The following is a 23008-nucleotide window of genomic DNA, read 5'->3' on the forward strand; positions in this document are numbered from 1 at the left end:
GGTAAAAATGGATCCATTTTACCTACGAAAGAAGATGGAACCAGAAGCAAAAGACACAAGTTGTAGACACTATTGAGACTTGATATGAGGAAAAAAATTCTTTTAGAGTTGAGTTCTTCAAAATATAATGCCTTAAATATGTTGGTTTGGGAAGACTTGGAAGATTTCAAGTAGAGAACAAGAATGGGTGGGGAGTCCTTTCCAATACTGGTTAAACTAATATTCCTTCTAGCTCTAAAATTTTGAAGATTTTGATTATCTAGCTTCCATTTGAAGATATACAGTGAAATGAAATGCTCTTTAGGCCAATGAAATTAATTCTATCTTTGAACAGTTCTAATTATTGGGAGGTCTATCCTTCCATCAAACCTAAATCTGTCTCTCTTCAAATTCTACCTATTGTTCTATTTGCTGAAGTCAAAGACAACGCTGATACCTTCTCAGGATCAAGGTCCAACAACACCTAAAGACAAACAAATCTTCTTTTCTCTAGTCTAAGCATCCCCATTGTCTTCAAACAATTCTTGAACAGCATGGTCACCGCTTCCTTTTATCTCCTGATTGTCCTCCCCTGGACAGATTCCAACTTGTCAATTGCCTTACGATATGATACCCAGGATTTATTCTAGATGAGATCTCACTCCAGGGTGACAGGATCTAAGTCCAGGGTTCAGGGGGACTATCATTTCCATTTTCCTGGACACTGCATTCCTCTGGATTCTGCATAACATTATATTAGGTGCATTGTTGTTATTATTATTCAAAATTTCAGTCATGTCTGACTCTTCATGACCCCATTTGGGGTTTTCTTGGCAATGAAAGATATGAGAGTAGTTTGCCATTTCCTTCTCCATCTCATTTTATATTTGAGTAAATTAAGGCAAACAGAATTAAGTGACATAGCTTATGTACCTAGTAAATGTCTGAGGCCACATTTGAACTCAGGCCACAAAGAGGAGGACACAACTGAAACAACTTAACAACAACAACAAAATAATAAGAGAATTTCTGAACTGAATAATCGACATTTGGAATTGAAACATAAAGAATCTCAAGTTTTGGATAAACCAATTGTTCTTACCTACCCTGACATTAAGTTACTTAGATATTTAGCTGTGAGATATACATAAACATACATACACACACATTAATAAAACTAGGGATACAAATGATGGATCAGAATAGAAAGAGCAATGATTTTCTAATTAGAATACCTGAGTTAATAGGCAGCTAGGTGGTACAGTAGATATAACCCTGAGTCTGAAGCCATAAAGACTTAAGTTCAAATCTATCCTTAGACACTATCTGTGTAATGCTGGATAAGTCACTTAATTTCTGCCTCAATTTCCTCATCTACAAAAAAGGAATAACACTAGCATCCTAGTTACTAGTTATTCTAGTTACTAGTATTCTATAAACCTCATTGCACTATAGAAGTGCTAACAATCATTTGTTAAAATCCTGTAGTAACCTGATACTACTTATGTGGCAAATCAATTTGAGCTAATCACTTAACTTCCTGGGGTTTCAGTTTCCTAATGTGTAAAATGAAGGGACTAAAGTCCTTTTAGTCCTGTCCACCTTCACATCTATGACCCTATATTGCATACTATACTAGTCCTTTCACCTAATAGTCAATAGAATTGAAGCTTTTGAGGGATTGGGGACTATTTATGAATTTCAACCTGTTGCAAATTCCATTTGGGAAGAAGATTCTTCAGGGAAAAATCCCAATTCTTCTTCCTGCTTATCTGATTCTATCCTCAACAACCTGGGATCCATATAGATTTGGAGAGGGAAGGACATATGAAAATGAACTTCTAGCAAAACCAGGGGCTGATTCCATGTAATGGTAAAAGAGCTTCCCTGACTGGTGAAGAATCCTCTGGTTATCCCATAGATTGTCCCCAAGGAATAACTACTGCCAAACATTTATATGAAAGACTGCTAGATGGAAGAAGGAACAGATTGTTTAGCTTAGCCTCAGAGGGCAAAATAAAGCTAATGGGTAGAAATTACTAATGAAAATCATAGGATGATGGAAGGAAGAACTTTGTAGCAGTGGAAATCATTTTAGCTAAGATCTTTAGGCATAGCCTGGATGAGGACCTCCCAGATACATTATAGAGGAAATTCTTGTACAGGAATGGGATGTGATTAGGTAGACTTTGAGATCCTTTTTTAATTGTGAGATTTTATATTTCAAGCAGAACTTTCCTAATATGACTCTAATATTTTTCCCCTTCAAGGTCTCTTTTATATAGCATGAAGAAAAAAATAGATTCTATTTATACACCTGAAGTTCACTCTAATGGGACTTTTATTTGAAATGTGAATTACAGAATCACAGGAATGTTAGAACTATAAATATGGAAGCCTTGGAGATCACCTAATCCAATGATTTCAATTTACATGCTAGAAAATTATTATTCTAATTAGCTTTACTATTGTTATAACAACTTTTTAGTAGTATATACATAAATTACAGGCTATTACCATTTGAAACTATATTAATAAATAATACTACAGAAATGTCTTTATGATACTCTACTACAACAAAATCTTCTATCATATGGTTCACACAGTTTCATACTGTCAAAAAGCACTTTCATAAGAACTATTACCACACATTGTATAATTTGTTTTTTACAACAGTGAACCTGAAAGTAAAAATATTCCTATAATCATTTTACAGATAAGAAAACCAAGTCTCAGACACTTGAACTGATTTGATCAAGGTCCCACCACTGATAAATGATAGGTTTAGGATAAGAACCTACTCTTCTGGTCTTCAAGATCTGTGTTCTTGCTGTTACAGCACAATGACCATGTATACAATTTTGGTACTAGACAACTTTTTGATAAACTTAAGTATAAAATAAGAAATAAACTACTGATAAACTACTCTGTACAGTTGCATACTTGTTCTACATCCTGCTTCCTATAACATTTTAAAATGTCAAATTGTAGAAGAGGAATAAAACATCTATTTGTCATTAACTTGATAATAATCTAGAAGGATTAAGAATCAATTTTAAGGTATTGTCTTGCTAAGAAATTTAGAAAATATATTTAATAAAATCTAACTGGCAACTCAATCAGGACATGTCAATATTCATCTTTCTATTTTCAATTTTCCAAAGATCTCAATGAGAACTACAGAGTTTAATACATAAGTTACTGTATTTTCTTAACCAATTAATATGCCTATAATTGTTGAATGATATTAAAGTATGGAAACCAAAAGTTTCATTTAGCAAATGGTTCCTTTTTCAGCATACACCCAAGTTATGCCTACAAACATAAAAGGTATCCCGAGATTCACAAGGGGCTACTTAAAGAGTGGTGATAAACAATAAGTATCAAAGTAGAAGTCAGATGACCACACATCAAGGATATTGCAGAGAGACTCATGCTTCAGAGAGAGATTCTACTAGGTAACCACTGAGCTTCCTTTCAATTTCAGGTCATATGATTCTAAGCTAGTGATTTTTACTATGAAAGGCTAAATCTTATAAGATGTTAGAGCTAAAAGAGGACACTCCCACATTAGCTAGTTCAACCCCTTCATTTACAGCCAGAGAAACTGAGAGCCAGAGAGATGAAATAATTTGTTTAAAGTCTCACACCCTGTTAGTGGTATAACCAGGATGGACTAAGGCATGGTTGGCAACCTACAATTCTAAAGTGAATGACCACTTATTGAAGATGTGATATAAATTTTCACATTACAAGTAAAGTTTAGACTGGATGAACTTTGAGATTCCTTTTAACTCTTAGATTATACATCCCTTGTGACTGTTCTCTATAACTCTGCTACTGGCTGAAGATAGTATTTTCTATGGAATGTATGTCTGAAACTATCATACATGTTAATATGGAAAAAAAAAGTGAAAAACTTCTCCATCTTTTTGATATCAATAATTTTCAAGAAGGCACTGTGCTATGAATGGATCTTTCCTCCTTTGGTTTCATGTTCCAAAAAAAGGAAACAGGGAGAGAATTCTTACACTAATAGGTTCCAGTCATGTTAGGCAAAGTAACATGATGGAATGACATTAGATTTTTTTTTTAATGCTATGGGCCAGTAAAACTGGCTGACAAAGTATCAGTAGAGCACAAGTTTATGTACACAAATTCATTTGCTTAGTTAGGCTCTGATTAAATATCTTATGAATTCTAATGTAGTGTCCTTATACAAACAATTAATTAAATACCTCCAGGAAATACATTGCTAATGCATCTAAATTAACGAGATTTCTAGCTGGTAGGATTTCTTTCACATCCAAAGATGTACTTTTGGAGGAGGGGGAGACAGAGAGGAAAAAAAAAAGAAAGAAAGAAGCACAGCCAGCATTGCTAATGAAATTTGGTTGAAAATTGCTGTAATCCATTTTCTGATGAAGTGGCTCAGATGCATTTTACCCAACCCAAAATACATAAGACAGAGATAAAAACATTCTTTAATAATAATGTACTTTTGATGAGATGGAATATAGAAAATTACACACTTGGTAAATTCATCAGCTAGAAGCAATCAGTAGAGCATTGGAGGTCACCTTTAGCATGTCCTCCGTTTGCTTTCATAAACAATCACCTGAAATGGAATGCTTTGACTGACTTTTTCATTTAATTCAAACATGAAATGCTCATTATTCTTTTATGTCACACCAGGTTGATTTTAAACTTGTTCATCATTTAACCCAAATGCATACACATATGAAAGTAATGTTCAACAGACTGTTATGGAACTCTATGTCTTCATCAACAAACAAAGGCTGAAACATACTCAAAGGCAGCTCTTCCTACAATCAAAGTCCAAAGTTGTTTGTGGTTTTATAGAAGACATCTGTATTACCATTTTCATTTTTAAACTATATCAAGCTTCTCACATGAACAAACAGTTGTAATTTGATGAGAAAGAGAGGAGGGAGGGAGGGAGAAAGGAAGGAAGAGAGACAGAGAGACAGAGACAGAGACAGAGACAGGAGGAGAAGAGAGGAAAGGAGAGTCAGAGACAGAGACACACAAAGACACAGAGAGACACACAGAGAGAGACAGACACAAAGACAGAGAGACAGAGAGAGAGACAGAGAGAGAGAGACAGAGAGAGAGAGAAAAAGAGAGAGCGAAAAACAGAAAGAGAAACAGAGAAATCTGAGGAAGTTATAAAGGGAAAGAAGCAATTCCTTAAGGAAAAAAAGGTCAGACTAATTACCTCTAAATATTCTCACCTTTGTTGCAAGAGCTTCAGCACTTTCTCGACAAGTCTTCTCTATTTCCAGATGGTTCTGCATAAAATTTACTTCCTCTATAACCATGTGAGAAACTAAAATGAAGAAAAAAGGTTTATGACATTAAAAAATTAGTCAGCTGTTTCCAGGGATTCATGTCATATGATTGTGGATATTATGATTCTATTACTAGCCAACTCTTTAACTACTACCAGAAAATTTTAAATTTTTTCTCAAACTGGCAAATATTTTAATTTGAACAGAAAAACAAAAAATTGACTAACTTTATAACTTTTTATAAATATAACTTTTTATGTAATATACTCATTACATCCATATATGTATAAATATACTGCCCTTTAGAAAGCATTAAGAAAATTAGTTAATATTTTATTAAAGGAACTCTCAATCTCTCTTCTCCCTATCTATTTTTCTTTCTCTCTCTATTTCTCTTAACTAAAGTGTCACACATGATACAAAGTCCCTGACAGGGTATCATAGATGGATTCAGAGGGAAAATCAGTTAATCAAAATTTAGAGAAGATATGAGCTAGGAAAATAAATAATTTATCCTAAGTACCCATTGATCATATTATCTTGGAGTGACTATGTGGTAGCATTAAGCAAGGCAAGAAAAAAATCTATTGCACATATTCTTAATTTGTAGAATTTGTGACCAAGAAGTTACTGCAATGTAATAAACTCTACGGAGAAAAGTACAAGAACAAAGTAGCTATGCTCTGTATGTCAATGAAATCAGACAGAGACCAAAAACTCTTGCAATATATCTAATAGAAGAAAAGCAGAGCTTTTTATTTTTAATGCTTTCTCATTACTTAAAAAATACTCCTTTTTAGACTTTCCTAAGTCAGTTTACTGAATTTTGCATTTGAATGCTCCAAGTTATTTGAATTTGCATTATGTTTTTGAGTACAGAGAAGAAAAATTACATCTTTTCCCATATTTGGGGATTAAAGAAAGTGCATTGTCATGAATTGAACTGGAGATATATGGATTTATTGACTCTTGTCACTCACGTACTCAATCATGGAACACCCAAATGTGTGAAGCCTACTAAAGTTAGGCAAAAGGCCCTGGACTTGCGTCACACAACTAGAGATTACTTTTGCTTCATTTAAGCTTAATTAACCTACAATTATGATTAAACTCAGGGAAAAATTTTCTCTCCAAATTAAATACAAAAATGTATTACTTCCTAAGTCTGTCCAAAGTTCTTATTATGTTAATATTCAAATTCATAAAGCATCACTAAGTGGCCAGAAACATCTCTAACCTTGACATTTTTTCAGGGGTAATAATAATCTGCAGCAAATGCAGGCCAACCAAAAACCACTTAACTAATTAGTAGTTGCAGTCACCGAGAAAAACATGAATCAACACTGTTATTACAAGTGGCACATTTGAGTGGCATCTAATTATGACTTGATGAGCACGATACTTGCATTATCAACATTACTACTGCATCCCATCAGGGACTAAAAGCTGCTGATGGCATTGACTTCGAGAAACTCCCACTCGATGGTACAGCAGCACCCAACAATCCCCTTGGCAGGGGCACCCTCACTAAATGACACGTTAAGTGTAATTACTGGTAGACATTGTAAATAAACAGGATTGGAAGTGAAAATTGTACCAAGTGCATAAGACACAATCTGACACATTGGAAGTGGCAGCCGTAATTGCGAGTTTCTTTGACTGCTCAAGATCATTTCAACTGCATTTCTCAGAGGACAGTGATTATAACTGTGGAGACAGACGGCATAATGGTATCAGCACTGCTGACAGAGCAGTGAATTAAATTGTATCTGCTGTTGTGTGAAAGCCTTGATGAGAGGTACAGATGCCTTAGTGGTCTTATCATTATAACACAATGGTCATGTTGTCATCAACCTTTCTGGCTCCAATTGAAAAGAAATGATTGTGTGTTGAAGCCCCCCCTCCCTTTCCTCACCACCCCCCTCCTCCCCTTCTATCTCTTGTTCTGAATAGAACCAATTTTCAGAGAGCTATGAAATCACGCAATAGGGCCTAAAATGCAGCTGCTTGGCATACAAACGGGTCCCCATTAAACTGGAATCACACACAATATGTGTTTATGCCAGAAGAACAAATAAAAGCTGAGTACAGGCCAAGTTTATTCACAGACACAAAGCCCGTGTAGCTCTTCATCAATATAATTGCCTTTTATATTGTAGTTTAAATAATAGGCTCTATTATTTCCTTAAAATCCTAATATTCCCGGCATTTTATCACTATGTTTACAAGGTATGTTCTTCAAAAAATGTGAAGGAAAGAGAAAAGAAACCTATACAATTTTACAACATCAAATATTACTTTGAATTTTTAGTTTTAACTACTTGACATTTTCTGCCACAATCTGGTATTTCCAGTATCATAACAAAAACATAAACACCCCACACTTTTCACAGGAATTTGACTTTTTATTCAACAACATTCTTACTTATGGGAGAGTTAGAAGATCATTTCAAGGTAGTGAAGTTTAGGCCTAGTAGAAACACACATAAAAAGCAACATTTATTTTTTTAAACAGTTTGTAAAAAGCTGTTATGTCATTTAATTTCATAAATTTAGCTGGTTAGCACAAGATCATGGTATTCCCACCCTTTTCCATTCCCTAACCCCATCCATGATTCTATGTCTGCTGTTTTATCAACGCCATAAGTTTGATTTATTTGTTTGTTTGTTTTCCTTTTGAAAAAGGCAGGTCCTTTCCAGCAACACCCTTACCTTTTCTTATCAACAAACTTTCTTATTGGATCATATGCTAAATTAGCAGAACTAAACCTAACTGACCTCTTAACTTTCTGATCCAATGGGTATGAAAAAGCCTAGTTGAAACTGCATTGCAATCACATTCATGAGATTTTTATATATTTGAGATAGATGGAAACAAAGTCCCCTAGATTGGGAGTTCTTAATCTTTTTTTTTTCTTTTTTTGTGGGGGGGAGGTATCATGAATCTGTTTAGAAAAGCCTCTAGATCTCTTCTCAAAATAATGTTTTTGAATGTATAAGACAGAATTACAAGGATACCAATTATACTAAAATATAATTATCAAAATATATATTTTTAATGTCATAGATCTTAAGCTAAGAGGTCCACCCTAGAGATTAACTAATATTTTTTTCAAACTAGTTTTAAACAGTTATGTTTAACCAGTTATAAATTTTAACCAGTTATAATAAGTTATAAGCATATCTAGTAATTTTTTTTGTCAGCAAAGATCCAATCACAATCATGTTTATCTGTTAAATAGATAATTCTCTTATTCTCCTGAAACTTCAAGTTAATTTTTCTCAGATTGTTGTTGTTTTTATTGTGAAAAGAAGTCAAGAGTATATTCCCATTGGAAAGCAAAACCATGGATCAGAGATATTTTCTTGAGAAAAACTTCTCTCAGTTAATGGAATATAGGCAAAGCCTATCCATGTTTGAATAGCACATGCTATCATTCTTATCCAACATCACTAAACATGATATAAAATAGGTATAAAAACTTATATGTATGCACAAAAAATAAGTGTGAATCTTAGTTCTAAATAGAGCAGGACCAAAGGGAATCAGGTTTCAGTCCACAAGACATCTTTTAAAAACTAATTATAAGGAATTTCATGAATATGATGATATTAGTCATCTATCATAGATCTATCTTAGTGTTTTTTTGGCCTGCAGTGATCATTAGGATGAGACATGCTTGAAAAGGATAAAAGTAGTAAAACAAAACATGTACAAAATATTGCCTGATGGCAGCCTATGAAAAATGTAGTCAAGGTAAATATACCATTGGAAAGTTTTCTAAAGTATTATACAATTGACCCTGGTTCTCAAAAGCTATCCTAAACAATATTCAATTACTGACAAATTTAACCTATAATAACCATTTTAACAACTCCTCTACAGAGTTCACCAAGCATTTGACCTGAATTAACCTTTCAAACTTAAAAATTTAGTATGCATCAAATATTAAACACAAAACCAAAAACTTTACTGAGGACAGTTTCCTCAAAGAAAATGATAATTTCAGGTGAAAACATACATCTTTATATTGACTCTTTATTCAGATTAGGGGAGAAAGTAAACAAAGAGGAATGAGGAAAAAGGCAGCTGGGGTTAAATAATATGTAAAGTCACAGCACCAGTTAATGTGGGGGTCATGATCCCTATTATCATTTTTCCCCTCAAAATAGCAATAAATTCAAGTACAAAAACCTGAACTATATCCATTGCATATAGCATGAAGTCAACTGTACATCAATAATTCTAACACACTATAAGAGATACTGTCAATGCTACCATAATAACTCTTTCAGATATGACACAATGTCAATACAAGTGTGAGAGTGTTCCATTAATCTCTCTCATTTGGGGACTAGGAATCCCTAAGCAATCATAATTCATACATTCATAAATGAGAGATACACCCATTACAATATATTGCCTTCAAAAAAATAAGGGATATCAACAACACTTTCCTCAGCTTGTCTTTCTTGCTGCTAGGCACCATAAAATAATAGAAATTTAACTAAATTGATGAAGTTTACTTATTTTAACAATAAAAAACATAAAATGTTTTATTGCAACAGTTAACAGGAGAAAACACTTCAAGATACAATCTAAGAGCCTGATTATATTGCATCATTTGCAGTTGACTGCAGAGTAGGCCTTACTTCTAAAGGAAAGAGCATTAGAAGTTGAACAGCTCATTCCCCACTCCTCACCAATTTTCCCTTCCCACATCTAAAACCTGACCAGAAGTGGCTCACTCATGTTATATGTCCAAGGAAAGCATAGTAGCAGAAGTATACCATCTCAAAAGAAAATCTTATCCCCAACACTGAATTTCAGAGGTCAAGAACATGAAGTTATGTCTTATTATAAATAAATAAATAATAAATATAAATACATGTTTATTGTAAATAAACAATATAAGTAAAAATCACAGTTATAGATATTAATGTGGATCTAGATATAATGTGGATTATATACAGATATAGATATATATATAGGGGTAGCTATATGGATAAAGATAGATGACAGAGACAGATAAAATATGAATATGGATGATAGAGATATAGATTTAAATACAGATACAAATAGAGATCATATAGATATACAGAAACAGAAAGAGAAGATCTATATATAGACACAGAGACAGAGGCCAATATATACACAGATATTGATAATAATAAAGATGTGCAGATATAGATTATATAACTGATACAGATATAGATAATAAAGATAGAAAAGAAAATAAGCTGAATTACTTGTCTCTCAGTATAATAGTCTGGTATTTCTCTGCAAGTGACACATGGCAAGAGGGAGCATGCTAAGGCATTTGCTATGTTTTACTATATGAATGAAATTGAAATGTCTACATACTTTTCTGAAACTCCTCCAGTTTCTTAACAGCTTCATCCCGTTCCTGTTTAATTTTGTCACACTGCAAAGGAAAAAAAGAGGAAGGGAATATTAATTTGATTCAAATCTGTGAAATGTATTAAAAACCTATTATATGTGAAAAATGCTGGTATTAAAAATAAAGCATATCAAAATAGTAAACTGCTGGATATTAAAAATAAAGACTTTGAGATGACTGCAACAAGTTTTGAGGCAGGGATTAAGTAAGCATAGGCAAATTATACAAGCAACTTCTGAACAAAATGTTCAGACAAGTTTCCAAAAAAAAAAAATTGCCATGGGAAAAAATTTAAAAAGTGATGGTCATTCTCAACTGCTTGAATAATTTTCCTAAAATAGTATTTCCACCATTGTATTCTGCTATTTTCTAAAATTTTCCAAAAACAGAGACATTTTATTCCAACTATCTATTCAATAATATTTCCATATAGCATATTCATGCTAAAAAAATCAATCTTTAAGACAACTGTCATGGGCATTGGTCAACCCCCCTTTTCTCCCATGTAGTCATGTAGGTCAGGTAGAGTTTTAATAAGCTATGAATTCAGCAGTGTCCTCCAGGATCAGATGTGCTAACTGACCCACTGAAGGTTATACAAAGGATAATTGATGAATAAATAAATGAAAATATATTTTTTAATATTTTACCATATGCCAAGCTTTATGCTAAGGAGACAAATACAAAAACAAAGGCCATTTTCATGGAGTTTAAATTTTAATAAGGAAAGACAATTCATATAAAGGAGTAGTAACCAGGGAGTGATATTTAGTTGCAAAGCTATAACAATGGTAGGTAGGGTTGTAAAAGGAGTAGATTGATAATAGAGTTGGCTAGTTTCAGAATACCAAAAGGGGTAAGAATATGTGTGAAACAACATGAAACAATAAACTGATGAGAAGATGATTAGGGAGTGAAGCATGGTTAGATTACTAAATAAACACCAATCAAGATTACAGATAAACAAATTCTCCAAAGTAGTTTCTTTTCAAGTTTTGGGGTTGATCCCCATGCCCTGACAAGCCACATCATAATTGGTGTTTATAAAACACTTTAAAGTTTATAAAGTACTTTATATGTTTTGCCTCTTTTTGAGACTCATAACAACCTTGTGAAGTAGATTATCATAGGCATTATTATCCCCATTCCAAAAATGAGGAAATGGAGACTGAAAAATTATGTGATTTGTTCATTAACATAAAGCTATGAAAAATAGGATCTGGAACCCAGTCTCCCAATTTCCATTTCAGCACTTTATCTACTATGCCCTATTGCCTCTCTCATCAACTCACACATCAGGAAGAGGTACCTCACTTCATCAATTAACAAGCACTTATTAAATGCTTTTATTTGCATGCCACTGTATGCTAGGAACTCTGTCCAACAGAGGAAATACAAAGACAAAAATGGAACAGTCCCTATTCTCAATTCTCCATTGACAGATGCTGTTTTTTGTTATTGGTACTATGTCCTGCATATTTCTAACCTTATGTCTTATTTTATTTATGATTCTAAGGCAATAATCCTGATGGATGACTTCTCTTGTAGACATTCTGTATGAACTTTTACACAATTATATTCTTCTACCAAAAAAGGTCTTTTTTCTTTCACTTCTAGATATATGAATATGTTCTTTATGAGTAAAATTATAATTAGTCTGACTTCGGATAAATAGCTACTTCTGAGATGCTAACAGAGCAGAAATTGACTTGGTTAGTGTAAGCCTTGAATTAGAATGTCCAAAATCCTAGCTCTAGAAATAAATGAACCTTATAAGTCACTGATTTCACCCCCTCATCATTATGAGGAAAATGAGACCAGAGAGGTAACTAGGTAAGTTGACAAATGTTTCATAGATTGATATCTATGAAAGTCATAGAGTCAGGATTTGAATTCAAGGCCCTACAGCTCCAATTTCAGGGCTTTCCCTACACTAACATACTATACCTATCTGTACTAGCTATGAGGCTGCAGGGCCACAAATAACCAACAGATCTCCTCATGCTGCTGGATTCTTCATACGCATGACATCCCTATTGTGGATTGGCTTCCTTCTTGGGATTGTCAAGAGCATCTTCATGATATGTGAGTTTACAAAGTCAACCCTAAGATTCAGACTGCAGTGTTTCACATATGCCTCTGGAAAACATATTTATCTAAAAGTTTATCATTTAAGTGCAAAATCAGCCATGGTATGAGTCTTGTTGGACTAACTAGCACCATATACAAAATGATATTCATTATGATGACCTATCATATAATTCCTTGATAAAAATCCTTTACTCCTATATGATGAAAATTCTCTTTGGTTATATGTTGCAACTCTTTTACATTCACCATGCACCACTACCCTCTGGGTGATATCCATATTTAAATATTCCATGCTTAGTATATTCTTTTTATTTAAGATAGGGAGTATGTATGTTAGAAATATTTCCATTATAATAGCTAAAATGTAAAAATTTCAATGCTTAAGAGGGTAATTATCTAGAATTATGAATTATCTAGAAAAATCATTTATGTCTAATTCACTTTTCAATGATGTTGAATAAGCAAGGTATCATCATAAATTATATTTTGATACTTTTAGCTAGATTAACATTCTTTGTAAGTTAGACAAATATATTAAGTCTTTTAGAGATGCCAAAATTTCAAACTAGTAAGAGTATTTCAAATAATTAAAATGTAAATGGAAGTGTTTGATTTTTTCCTCCTCAAAGATATCCATAGAAACTTCTAAAAAGTTATATAGTTTTACAAATCTTATCTGGTTTATTCTGGTATATCTATTATTTCTGATTTAACTGATAATGACTCATTTACAAGTGCTTAATCATATATGAACAAGATTGTGACTAAATTTTATTTCCAGCACTAATGATTTTCTAGAGTCACCAGAATACTTTCCTAAATCAAAATGGAGAATATCATTTAATCATTAGCAAGTACAAGCATATGATACAATCCCTAGTTGCCATTTAGTTTTATGCTATATTTATAATCCTAAAAGCATAAAATTGGGCTTTTCTGGATTACCACTTAATTATTTAGTGTTTCATGTTATGTCCTAGGCATTGTTAGGTATATCTTATATCTTTCAAATGAAATGGAAGTTCCCTGAGGACAAGAATCAGAATTTCTATTTCTTTTGTGTAAATCCACACTATGACAACTTGATGAATAGAGTAGAGGTTAATATAAACATGATGATTTGATTCATATTTCCAGTTAACAATTTCTTCAAGTATAATTACTAGTTTTGAGTAAATTTCATATTTCCAAATTTCTCAAACCAGAAGGAATTAAACAGATCATTTTACCAAAGAGGGAGTAGGAGGAAATTCATCTAGAGGCATCAAAAGTAAGAGGAGTTTCTTTCCTGTTTGTCTATTTCCCTCTACTCTCAAAGAGCTTCCCAAAGGCATGAGAGAACAATTCATTTTCAATTTTAATCAAACCCTCAGTCCCCTCCATTGAGACTGCCAGTAGCAGCAGAAACATTGAATAGGGACAGCATTCTATTCACACCTAAACAAAGACCACACAGGCCACCAAATAACTGTCAACCAGTAACTTTCTGCCAATGCCAATCTCAGATGGTGGCTCATCAACAGTCCAGATGTTAAAGATTCCATTACTAAAATCTGCTCACATCAAGTCTTAATTTCTACCCAAAAGGATTAGATAGAACGCCTCTAGCACAGTCCAGGCCAGTGTGGTCCAGACTTTAAAAAAAAACAAAACAAAAACAAAACAAACAGCAAAGACAAAAAACCCAGGTGACCAATCTCTACAAGCAGTTTTTGTGTAATCCCTGCCTTCATGAATAGCAGATTCTCTAGCAGTCTGCAAACCTACAGCTGTGTAATACCAAAGGTCTTCATGTGTCTGTGGCTTCTATTTTCTGCAACTGCTTTATGAGAGAACTGGCAGCCACAGAATCTACCATCTGCTATGGATATTGAAAAGAAAAAAAAATGTACAAGAGCAGCAAATGTAGCTTTACTTATCACAAGATGGAACAAAATCCAATGTAAAGGATGTGTCTATTCACTGAGCAAGGGTCCCAATGACCAATTAATGCATTATTTTAGGTAAGTCCTGAAAAAGATTGTTCTTTTTCATTTAACTAGAAAAGAAGAGGAATGTTAAAAATATTATAGGTCTTTTAGGTGCAATATTGTATCTTCAGTTATATTACGCTAAATCACACAGTCAAAGAACCCACCCCCATCCCAGCTGCACCATTTATATAAACTGCTCCCTTTTTGTGTAAGAATTGCCCGCAAAGACCTTGCAATAGCAACAGATGTTCTCGGGACCACGTTGCTTAATTGTAATTCCCGATGATTCTCTGTTGCTTACAACTCACATGGAACATAGCAGCATGATTGCTGGCTAGTTTAAGCAACCTGGATAATATTACGCCTGCTCTATCGTCTCTATTTTGGCTCTTTATGAAGTGGCAAATTGATCCATGGTTGGCCTTGTGAGTTTTGAAAGCCTTTCATAGAGGAGGCTCTGGCTATTTTCCAAATCTCTTCCTTGAACCTCATCCAGGGAGATACCTGGCTTCTGATCCTGAACCTGAATTTCTGGGTTTGGATAGGCATGTTTGCAAAAAAGGACTCTGCAGTATGAATCTGCAACACCCAGAGATGTCTTCCAGACCCTTTGCCATCCACATGATCTTAAATTATGATCAACTTTGAATTATCTGCATCAACAGTGAAACAATGAAATATATAACTGAGTGAAACAATGTCTACAGTCTGTGTACAACTGAAAAAAATACACACCTATATATACATACATACATATATATATATACACACACACACACACACACACACACACACACTTGAAAATACGGATCAAGAAGTAGCCAAAAATAATCTAAAGACTACAATTGTAAGAATGGTATGTGTGGAAGTAAAAAAATCATTGAGTTCAACTCTCTTTTTTTATGGATGAAAAAAAACTAGCCCAGAGAAGGGGCATGCCTTCCCTAAAAGCATTGTTAACTAGTAATTGGAACAAATTAAAATTTAAGCTTTGGTTCTGTGATTATAAATATTCCGATTGCTACAAGGTGACATATATGTGCAAATTAGTCTTCCATATACATTCCTTAATCTTATAAAGTAGGTAGCTACAGGTTTATTACTCAATTTAACAGATGAGAAAGCTGAAATCCAGGAAGTTAAGTTATTGTCCTTGATTATGTTACTAAAGCCAGACCCTCTGAAACTTAGTACAATGTTCTTTTCAGTAAACTATTGCTGCCTCTTGACTAATCTCAATATGGAGAACTAACAGATGATTGCATTTGGCATCTAAATGAGTATTTATTTTTAAAATGTTTTATACGATCATACTTTCCCATTTGCCTCCTTCCCTACACTTAAGACATTTTCATTTATTTTTCTCTCAAAGAGCCTATGTGTCCTAATATGTATCTTTTTTCACATACATGCATATTATGAGAATTTATACATATTTCCCTAATATAGAATAAGTTGCCTCCAATTATTTTTCAATAAAACTACTATTTAACACTTCATTTGTATAACTCAGACTGGACTTCAACTACAATTTATAAATTGTTATATAAATTCCTATAAACATGTTCAGAGCATACAATAAATTAAACTTTCAATTTGCAAGAAATTCTAATCTCCCTTTTCTCTCTCCAAATGTTTTTAAAGTTCTTTGTTTCACTCCAATTTTAACAGGAATAAGAAGTTGGAACTACCCTAAAGCTGTCTTACTGCATTCTCCAAATTCTAGGTATTTATTGTGTGTGAGATGGAAACACATGTCATCAGAACAGAGATCCTTGTTCTTTGTTTCTGGATAGATTGCTGTTAATAAGAGACTCATTTTCACTTTCAAACTGCTAAGTAATTACTTTTTTTTCCCCTGGCACAACCACTTGCTATTCCATCTCAAAGAAATTGCATGTATATGGATGTATTATGCATGAACAGTTAGCACAATAGATGCATATCTTGCTTTTTAAAATGATTTTTATTGAATCCTTTAAAATAAAATACTTTAGAACCTTTACTCCTGAAAATTATACAAGAGGAGGAAATGTTTAACAATACACAACTCAACCAAGACACAGACAGTATCATATGGCCAGCTTCTTGAAATATAAGTCTTGGAAAGTATCTGCTTCTCTCCCTTTTCATTCATGGCTCCTGGCAGGGTGACAAAAACCATTTATGTGTTGCTACAGTATATCACCATAACTACTTCTATTACAAACACTCAGATATTTACTCATTTCAAAAACTTTCTCTAAGAACCTCATATTAAATACAAATATTTTTCATTTTTAAGGAAATCATCATCAGAATTTGTTCTCTCTTTTTTAGTAAGAAATCTGAAGATGATTACGATCTGGTTTGAATAGGAGACCCCTCCCCCAAAACTCATACATATCCCTTATGTTTTCTTTCACATAAAAAAAAAAAGCAAAATCCAAACCCCAATCAATTATGATATAGTCCTTGCTCAATACTTTAAAGCATGTCTTCAATTGTTTGGCAGCACAGGGCTGCCAATGAAACATGTTAATGACACAAGTATAGTGACGTCAGCAATTACAAAGTAAAGCATTTATTTGGTTGATAGCCTATTTAATCAATCCACTATTTTTCAAAAGTCAAAGAAGGTGATCAACAAAGTTGCTATTGAATGCAACATGATAGATCCATCCATTTTCCAAAGTAACAGTAGCAATCTCCAACTGTACACTGAGAAACAGAATAGGAGGGCATATTGATTTTCACTATCCCCCAAAACTTGGCCATATGTTAGTGAAAAAATTCCATTTTAACTATAACCTTTTATGGATAAGAGATTCATACACTCAAGTTCTAGTCTGATTTTTTGTGCTGTATCAATTTCTCAAATTAAATGTTAATCTTACTCACCTTTCTGAATTGGTGCCATCTGCAAACTTAATGACCATATACTGATTCCAATCTCAAAGTTATTGATGAAAACAAAATTCAAGTCAAATCCCAGTTAAGCAGGCTAAGAAAGTGTAACAACCCAATCATTCAAAATCAATCAAAAAGCCATTGGCATTTACCTTTAGAATTTTTTATGTGACTATATAGTTATAATATCAACACATAATTATTCATGTTTATGTATTCCTTTAAAGTTAATAAATTGTTTCTCATGAACGATCCTGAGTATAATTATCTCCATCTTACAGATAAGAAAACTGAGGTTCTGAAAGCCCATATTTGTTGCTAATGATCACAAAGCTAAGGAGTCTCAGTAACAGAATTCAAATATACCTGTATAGAGTCACCTTTGTGACTCTAAGATCAGCACTCTTTCTGCTATGCCACATTGCTTGAGACTGGTTTATGCTTAGTTTTATATTATCTCAGGCATAAGGTTTACCTTCCTAATTCTATGGAAATGTTAATGAAAATATTAAGTTATCAACTGCTATAAAATCTTTATGAAATTTAGAAAATAGTCAAAGCTCCAAACAAGACTGTCCTCAATGGAAAAAATTAAAGAGAACTAAACAGCAGGTCCCAAAATGCTATTCTATAGCCAGACAAAAATGATTCCCTCTGTTGTATTAAATGTGTGTTGATTATGAAAACAACATTCATTGGGGGAATAAAAATTCCCTTGGGATCTCCTTGGACAAGACATCTCACAAACATATGTTAGGATTACACAAGAATCCCTGAAAGATGCAATTACAGAAATAACTGAGTATCAGCATCAAGCAAGGCATCATCCAGGGAGATGTCTGCTCATTCAAGATATTTAGAGTCATGGTGTTTGTCCTGAGCAAATTATAAATAGAAGATTAATTTTTTAAATAAATAGTGAGATTGTCTTAGTTTTACTTTTCTTAGACAGAGTTAAGCCAGTATATGAAGCATGTGTATCTCACAAATTATGGAATGTAGTTGAATAAGCAGGCAAGTGAATGAAAATTTGGGCTTTGTTTTTTGGGGGCAATTTTTTAGACTTGTGACTTCATTTATGTAGAGAATTCTGGATAAGGAAAACAAATACCAATGCAGATTAGACTATACCCTAAATGCAATTTATATTCTTAGAGAGCCTCTACAGAAGTTGCACTTAAATCCATGTCTTCCAGACTCTGATCCTGGTTCCCAATTCAGGATTCCTTACTCAATGAGTATCAATACAAATACATTAGGCAGGCATTATAAATGAATATAGCCCAGAGATAGCTATAGAGGAGGTGAAATGGCTAAGCAATATTTGTGAAACTGTCCATTGCTTTCAATAATTCTGAACTGTTTGCTATCACAAAATACCATATCTTTGGCTTTTTCTCAATGATGTTAAATGCCTACAAATCATGAAAATGACACAATGTAAAAAAAATCAAGACTATCAAAGATCTAAATGGAAATGGAAAAAAAATATATATATAGTGGATGGTAAAGTAGACTGCTGAAGACTGCTAAAATGACTTGTCTCTTACACCAACTCTCTTGGACATCATTGAGGATGTGTATCTACATAAAAGGAGATCTCATGTAATAGGGTTGAAATATTACAGAGAGATAGCCCAAGAACAATACCAATACTCATAAAATATTAAAAGAACTAGAACAAAGTATCTAGTCCATTGGGGAGCATCTATGGAAAACTTATGTACAGACATAGATAGGAGTCATATAAGATGAGAAGGCATTTATACTTAGCTTGTTTTATATATTAGTTTGCTTGTGATTTCTACCTTCCGATTCGGAGCTCCTTGAAGGCAGAAACTGTTTTTTGGCTTTCTTTGTATCCCCAGTACTTAGCACACTGCCTGTTACATAGTAGGAATTTAATAAGTACACACTAACTGAATCAACATATGGTCTTTTGACATTTTCATAACTTCTTGGTAAGAATATCAAAAAGAAAGAAAGCCCAACTTAAGATATTATAGGTATTTCTTCCACTTTCCACCTTATCTACAAGTTTCATTCCTCTGGCATTTAAAAACAAATAAATAGCAACAAAAGATTCATATCAGTAATTTTTTCAACTGATGCTAAGGTCAAATTACTATCAAGGATCTCTGTTAACACTCTCGTTTATCAGTATATATATATATATATATATACACACACACATACACACACATATATATTCTGGACACACAATGTAAATGAGTTTGGATCAGAAATCCAAAGATGGATAGGTCACTACTCTTTTCAAATCACATATTCCTGGCTAGAATCTTTTCTTTGTTCTTTCCTTTATTTTTCCTCTGTCCACAAATCCTTATCTAGTGATGCCTTGCCCAAAGAAATGAAAACTTTCATCTCAGATACTTTGCAAAGTATAGAACCAAGCTTTATATCCAGATCACTCTGGATCTCATTGATTAATCAATGAAAGATCCCAGGCCAAGCTCTACTTGGTCACTGATTGAGCCTGGATTGACTCGGAGTGAATGTAAATAACATCTGTTTCTGTTTTGGTTATAAACTCTAAGCTTCTTCCTCTCTTAGACTGATTTACATACATACAAAAACATACATACATGTATATACACACATACATACATATACATGCATTTGCATATGTATTTTTTTAACCAAGTAAAAGAGGCCATTATTTTGCCTCATTTCTTACCTAGTCTTAATCATTGATTGGGCACTGCCTCAGTCAAACTGACATGGGTTAAAGATCTTAGCTTAAAAAGGTCAAGGTTTCCTATTGCATCCAAGGCATCCTGATCTATATCCTGCCACTGGTTCTAGATGGCTCCAGAGGAGAAAATGAGGCTGGTGACTTTACATATCCCTCCACAACTTAAATCCAATTCAATTGCATATTATAGTATCACCTTCCTTATGACATGGCCTTTTCAAGAATAAAGGAAAAGCAGCAGCAATAACAACCACCATGTCTATTAGGCTCATACTCCATAGAGATCAAAGCAAGAAAATAAGAAGTTATATACATGAAAAATATTTATAGGAGTTCATTTCATAGTGGCAAAGAGAGTACCCATTATTTAGAGAATGGATGAATAATTATGGTATATGAATATAATGGAAAACTATTATTCCCTAAGAAATTACAATAGAGATGATTCAGAGAAACCTGGGATGATCTGTATGAAATGATACAGAGTGAAGTGATCAGTACCAGGGGAACAATTTATGCAATAAACAGTATCATAAAAACAAACAACTTTGAAATCCTTAAGACTGTTGATCAATCAATGATAAATGTTAAAAGGGATGTGGGGAAAACTGGGACATTAACCCATTGGTAGTAGAAGTTGTGAGCTGATCCAACTATTCTGGAGACCGATTTGGAATTCTGCCCAAAGGACTATCAGACTGTGCATACTGATCCAGCAGTGTCTGTACTGGGTCTGTATCCCAAAGAGATCATAACAAAGGGGAAAGGACCCACATATACAAAAATGTTTGTAGTAGTTCTTTTTGTAGGACAAGTAACTGGAAACGGAGTGGATGTTCATCAATTGAGGAATGGCTGAATAAGTTATCATATATGAATATAATGGAATATTATTGTTCTATAATAAATGATCAGCAGGCTGATTTCAGAAAGGCCTGGAGAGACTTACATGAACTGATGTTGAGTGAAGTAAGCAGAACCAAGAGGACATTGTACACTGCAACAACAGGATATGATGATTAACTGTGATGGACATGGCTCTTTTCAGCAATGAGATAATTCAGACCAATTCCAATAGATTTGTGATGGAGAGAGCTATATGCATCCAGAAAGAGGACTATAGAGAATGAATGTAGATAACAACATAGTGTTTTCATCTTTTTTGTTGTTGTTTGCTTGCTTGTTTTTTTTCTTTCTCATTTTCCCCCTTTTGATCTGATTTTTCTTGTGAAGTATGATAAATGTGAAAATATGTTTAGAAGAATTACACATATTTAGCCCATATTGTATTACTTTCTATTTGGGGAGTGGAAGGTGGGGAAGGAGGGAGAATAGTTTGGAACACAAGGTTTTACAAGAGTGAATGCTGAAATCTATGTTTATTTTTTAAAAATAAAAAAGCTATTATTATTATTTTTTAAATTGGTTACAAATGCAATGACCGACAGTGACTGAGAAAACCAATGAAGATTCGTTCTGACAAAGAAGCAATAGATTCAAGATACAGAATGAGATAAATATTTTTGAACATGAATAACCTAGGAATTTTTGTTGTCTGACTATGGCATAATTGTTACAAAGATTTTGTATTTATTTCTTTTATGTTAAATGTGGGAATAAGAGGGATATATAAGTGCCTGTTAATTAAAAAGGAAAATAAAATGAAAAAAAAATTACAAGTTTTTTGATAGTGGGAAAGATCTCAGTTTTGCATTTGCTTCATCAATACCTATGAAAGTGCAGGGAGCATTAATAAATGTTTTTTTTTTTTTTCCATTCATTTGTCTAAAAAAAGACAAACAAAAAGGAATCTGAGTTTTCTGTTCCCCAAAACAAAAATTATCCCCATATTAAAGTACATGATAAAATGGGATGGGAAAGGGGAGCTATTTTGTCCTCCCTATCGCTGATAATTGAAATTAAATGTCTTTGGCATAGTGTTAATTGAAGGTCATTGAAAAAGGGTTAACCAGTCCCAGGCACAATAAAATTTCTCTGCTCAAATAGTGGGGGGTTCTGCATTTGCCACTACTAGAACTAAAGCTGCTTTTACTCTTTCTCATCTGGATAAAAGGCTTTTATCACATTTCTTTCCATAGCTATATACTTCCTCCTTTGGATAAAGATCCATAACAATAAAGTGGCCTGTCTTTTAACAGAGACTGATAAATAGTACATTGGGAACTTGAAACCACTCTACTTTGTTGTACCCAACCAACCAGGTTGTTCTCTTATGCTTTCTTCTCATTTCTATTAATAGTTTTAAAGAACTATAACAGAAAAAGATCAATAACATATACTATACATGGATATGATGAAAGCTGACCTATACTCCATATAATGAGATTTGTAAATAGTTGATGGTCAGAGGTAAATTAACTCTACTGTCAATCATATGCTCCTATGGTATGCTTTACCTATAAAGTCAGAGTTTTCTGAAGGGTGTTTCATTTAAAGTACTACTATAATAACCAGGTCTTACTTTGTTTAAATTTTCATGTAGAGGCATCATGGTACAGCGGAAACAGTAGTGGATTAGAATGAAGACCTAAGTTATTGACTGCTGTCCAGGGTTGTTGGAGACTTTCCTTCTGAGAACTGCCATATATGCCATGTTAGCTGGTAGGATGGACCCAGGAGGTAAAA

The 23008-nt window shown here is 33.5% G+C and overlaps 1 protein-coding gene across 2 annotated transcripts in view; it reads right to left on the bottom strand.

The window, feature by feature from the left end:
* SHTN1 (shootin 1) overlaps positions 1-23008 on the bottom strand; it is a 110054-nt gene that overhangs the window by 68286 nt on the left and 18760 nt on the right. For both annotated transcript variants that reach the window (XM_051981506.1, XM_051981507.1), the window contains exons 3-4: positions 10657-10717; positions 5235-5329 (exon numbers count right to left, since the gene is read on the bottom strand). In XM_051981506.1, the coding sequence (XP_051837466.1) occupies positions 5235-5329; positions 10657-10717 (156 nt within the window). The remainder of the gene's footprint in view (positions 1-5234; positions 5330-10656; positions 10718-23008) is intronic.

The sequence above is a fragment of the Antechinus flavipes genome, chromosome 2, assembly GCF_016432865.1.
Source record: "Antechinus flavipes isolate AdamAnt ecotype Samford, QLD, Australia chromosome 2, AdamAnt_v2, whole genome shotgun sequence".
Taxonomy (NCBI): domain Eukaryota; kingdom Metazoa; phylum Chordata; class Mammalia; order Dasyuromorphia; family Dasyuridae; genus Antechinus; species Antechinus flavipes.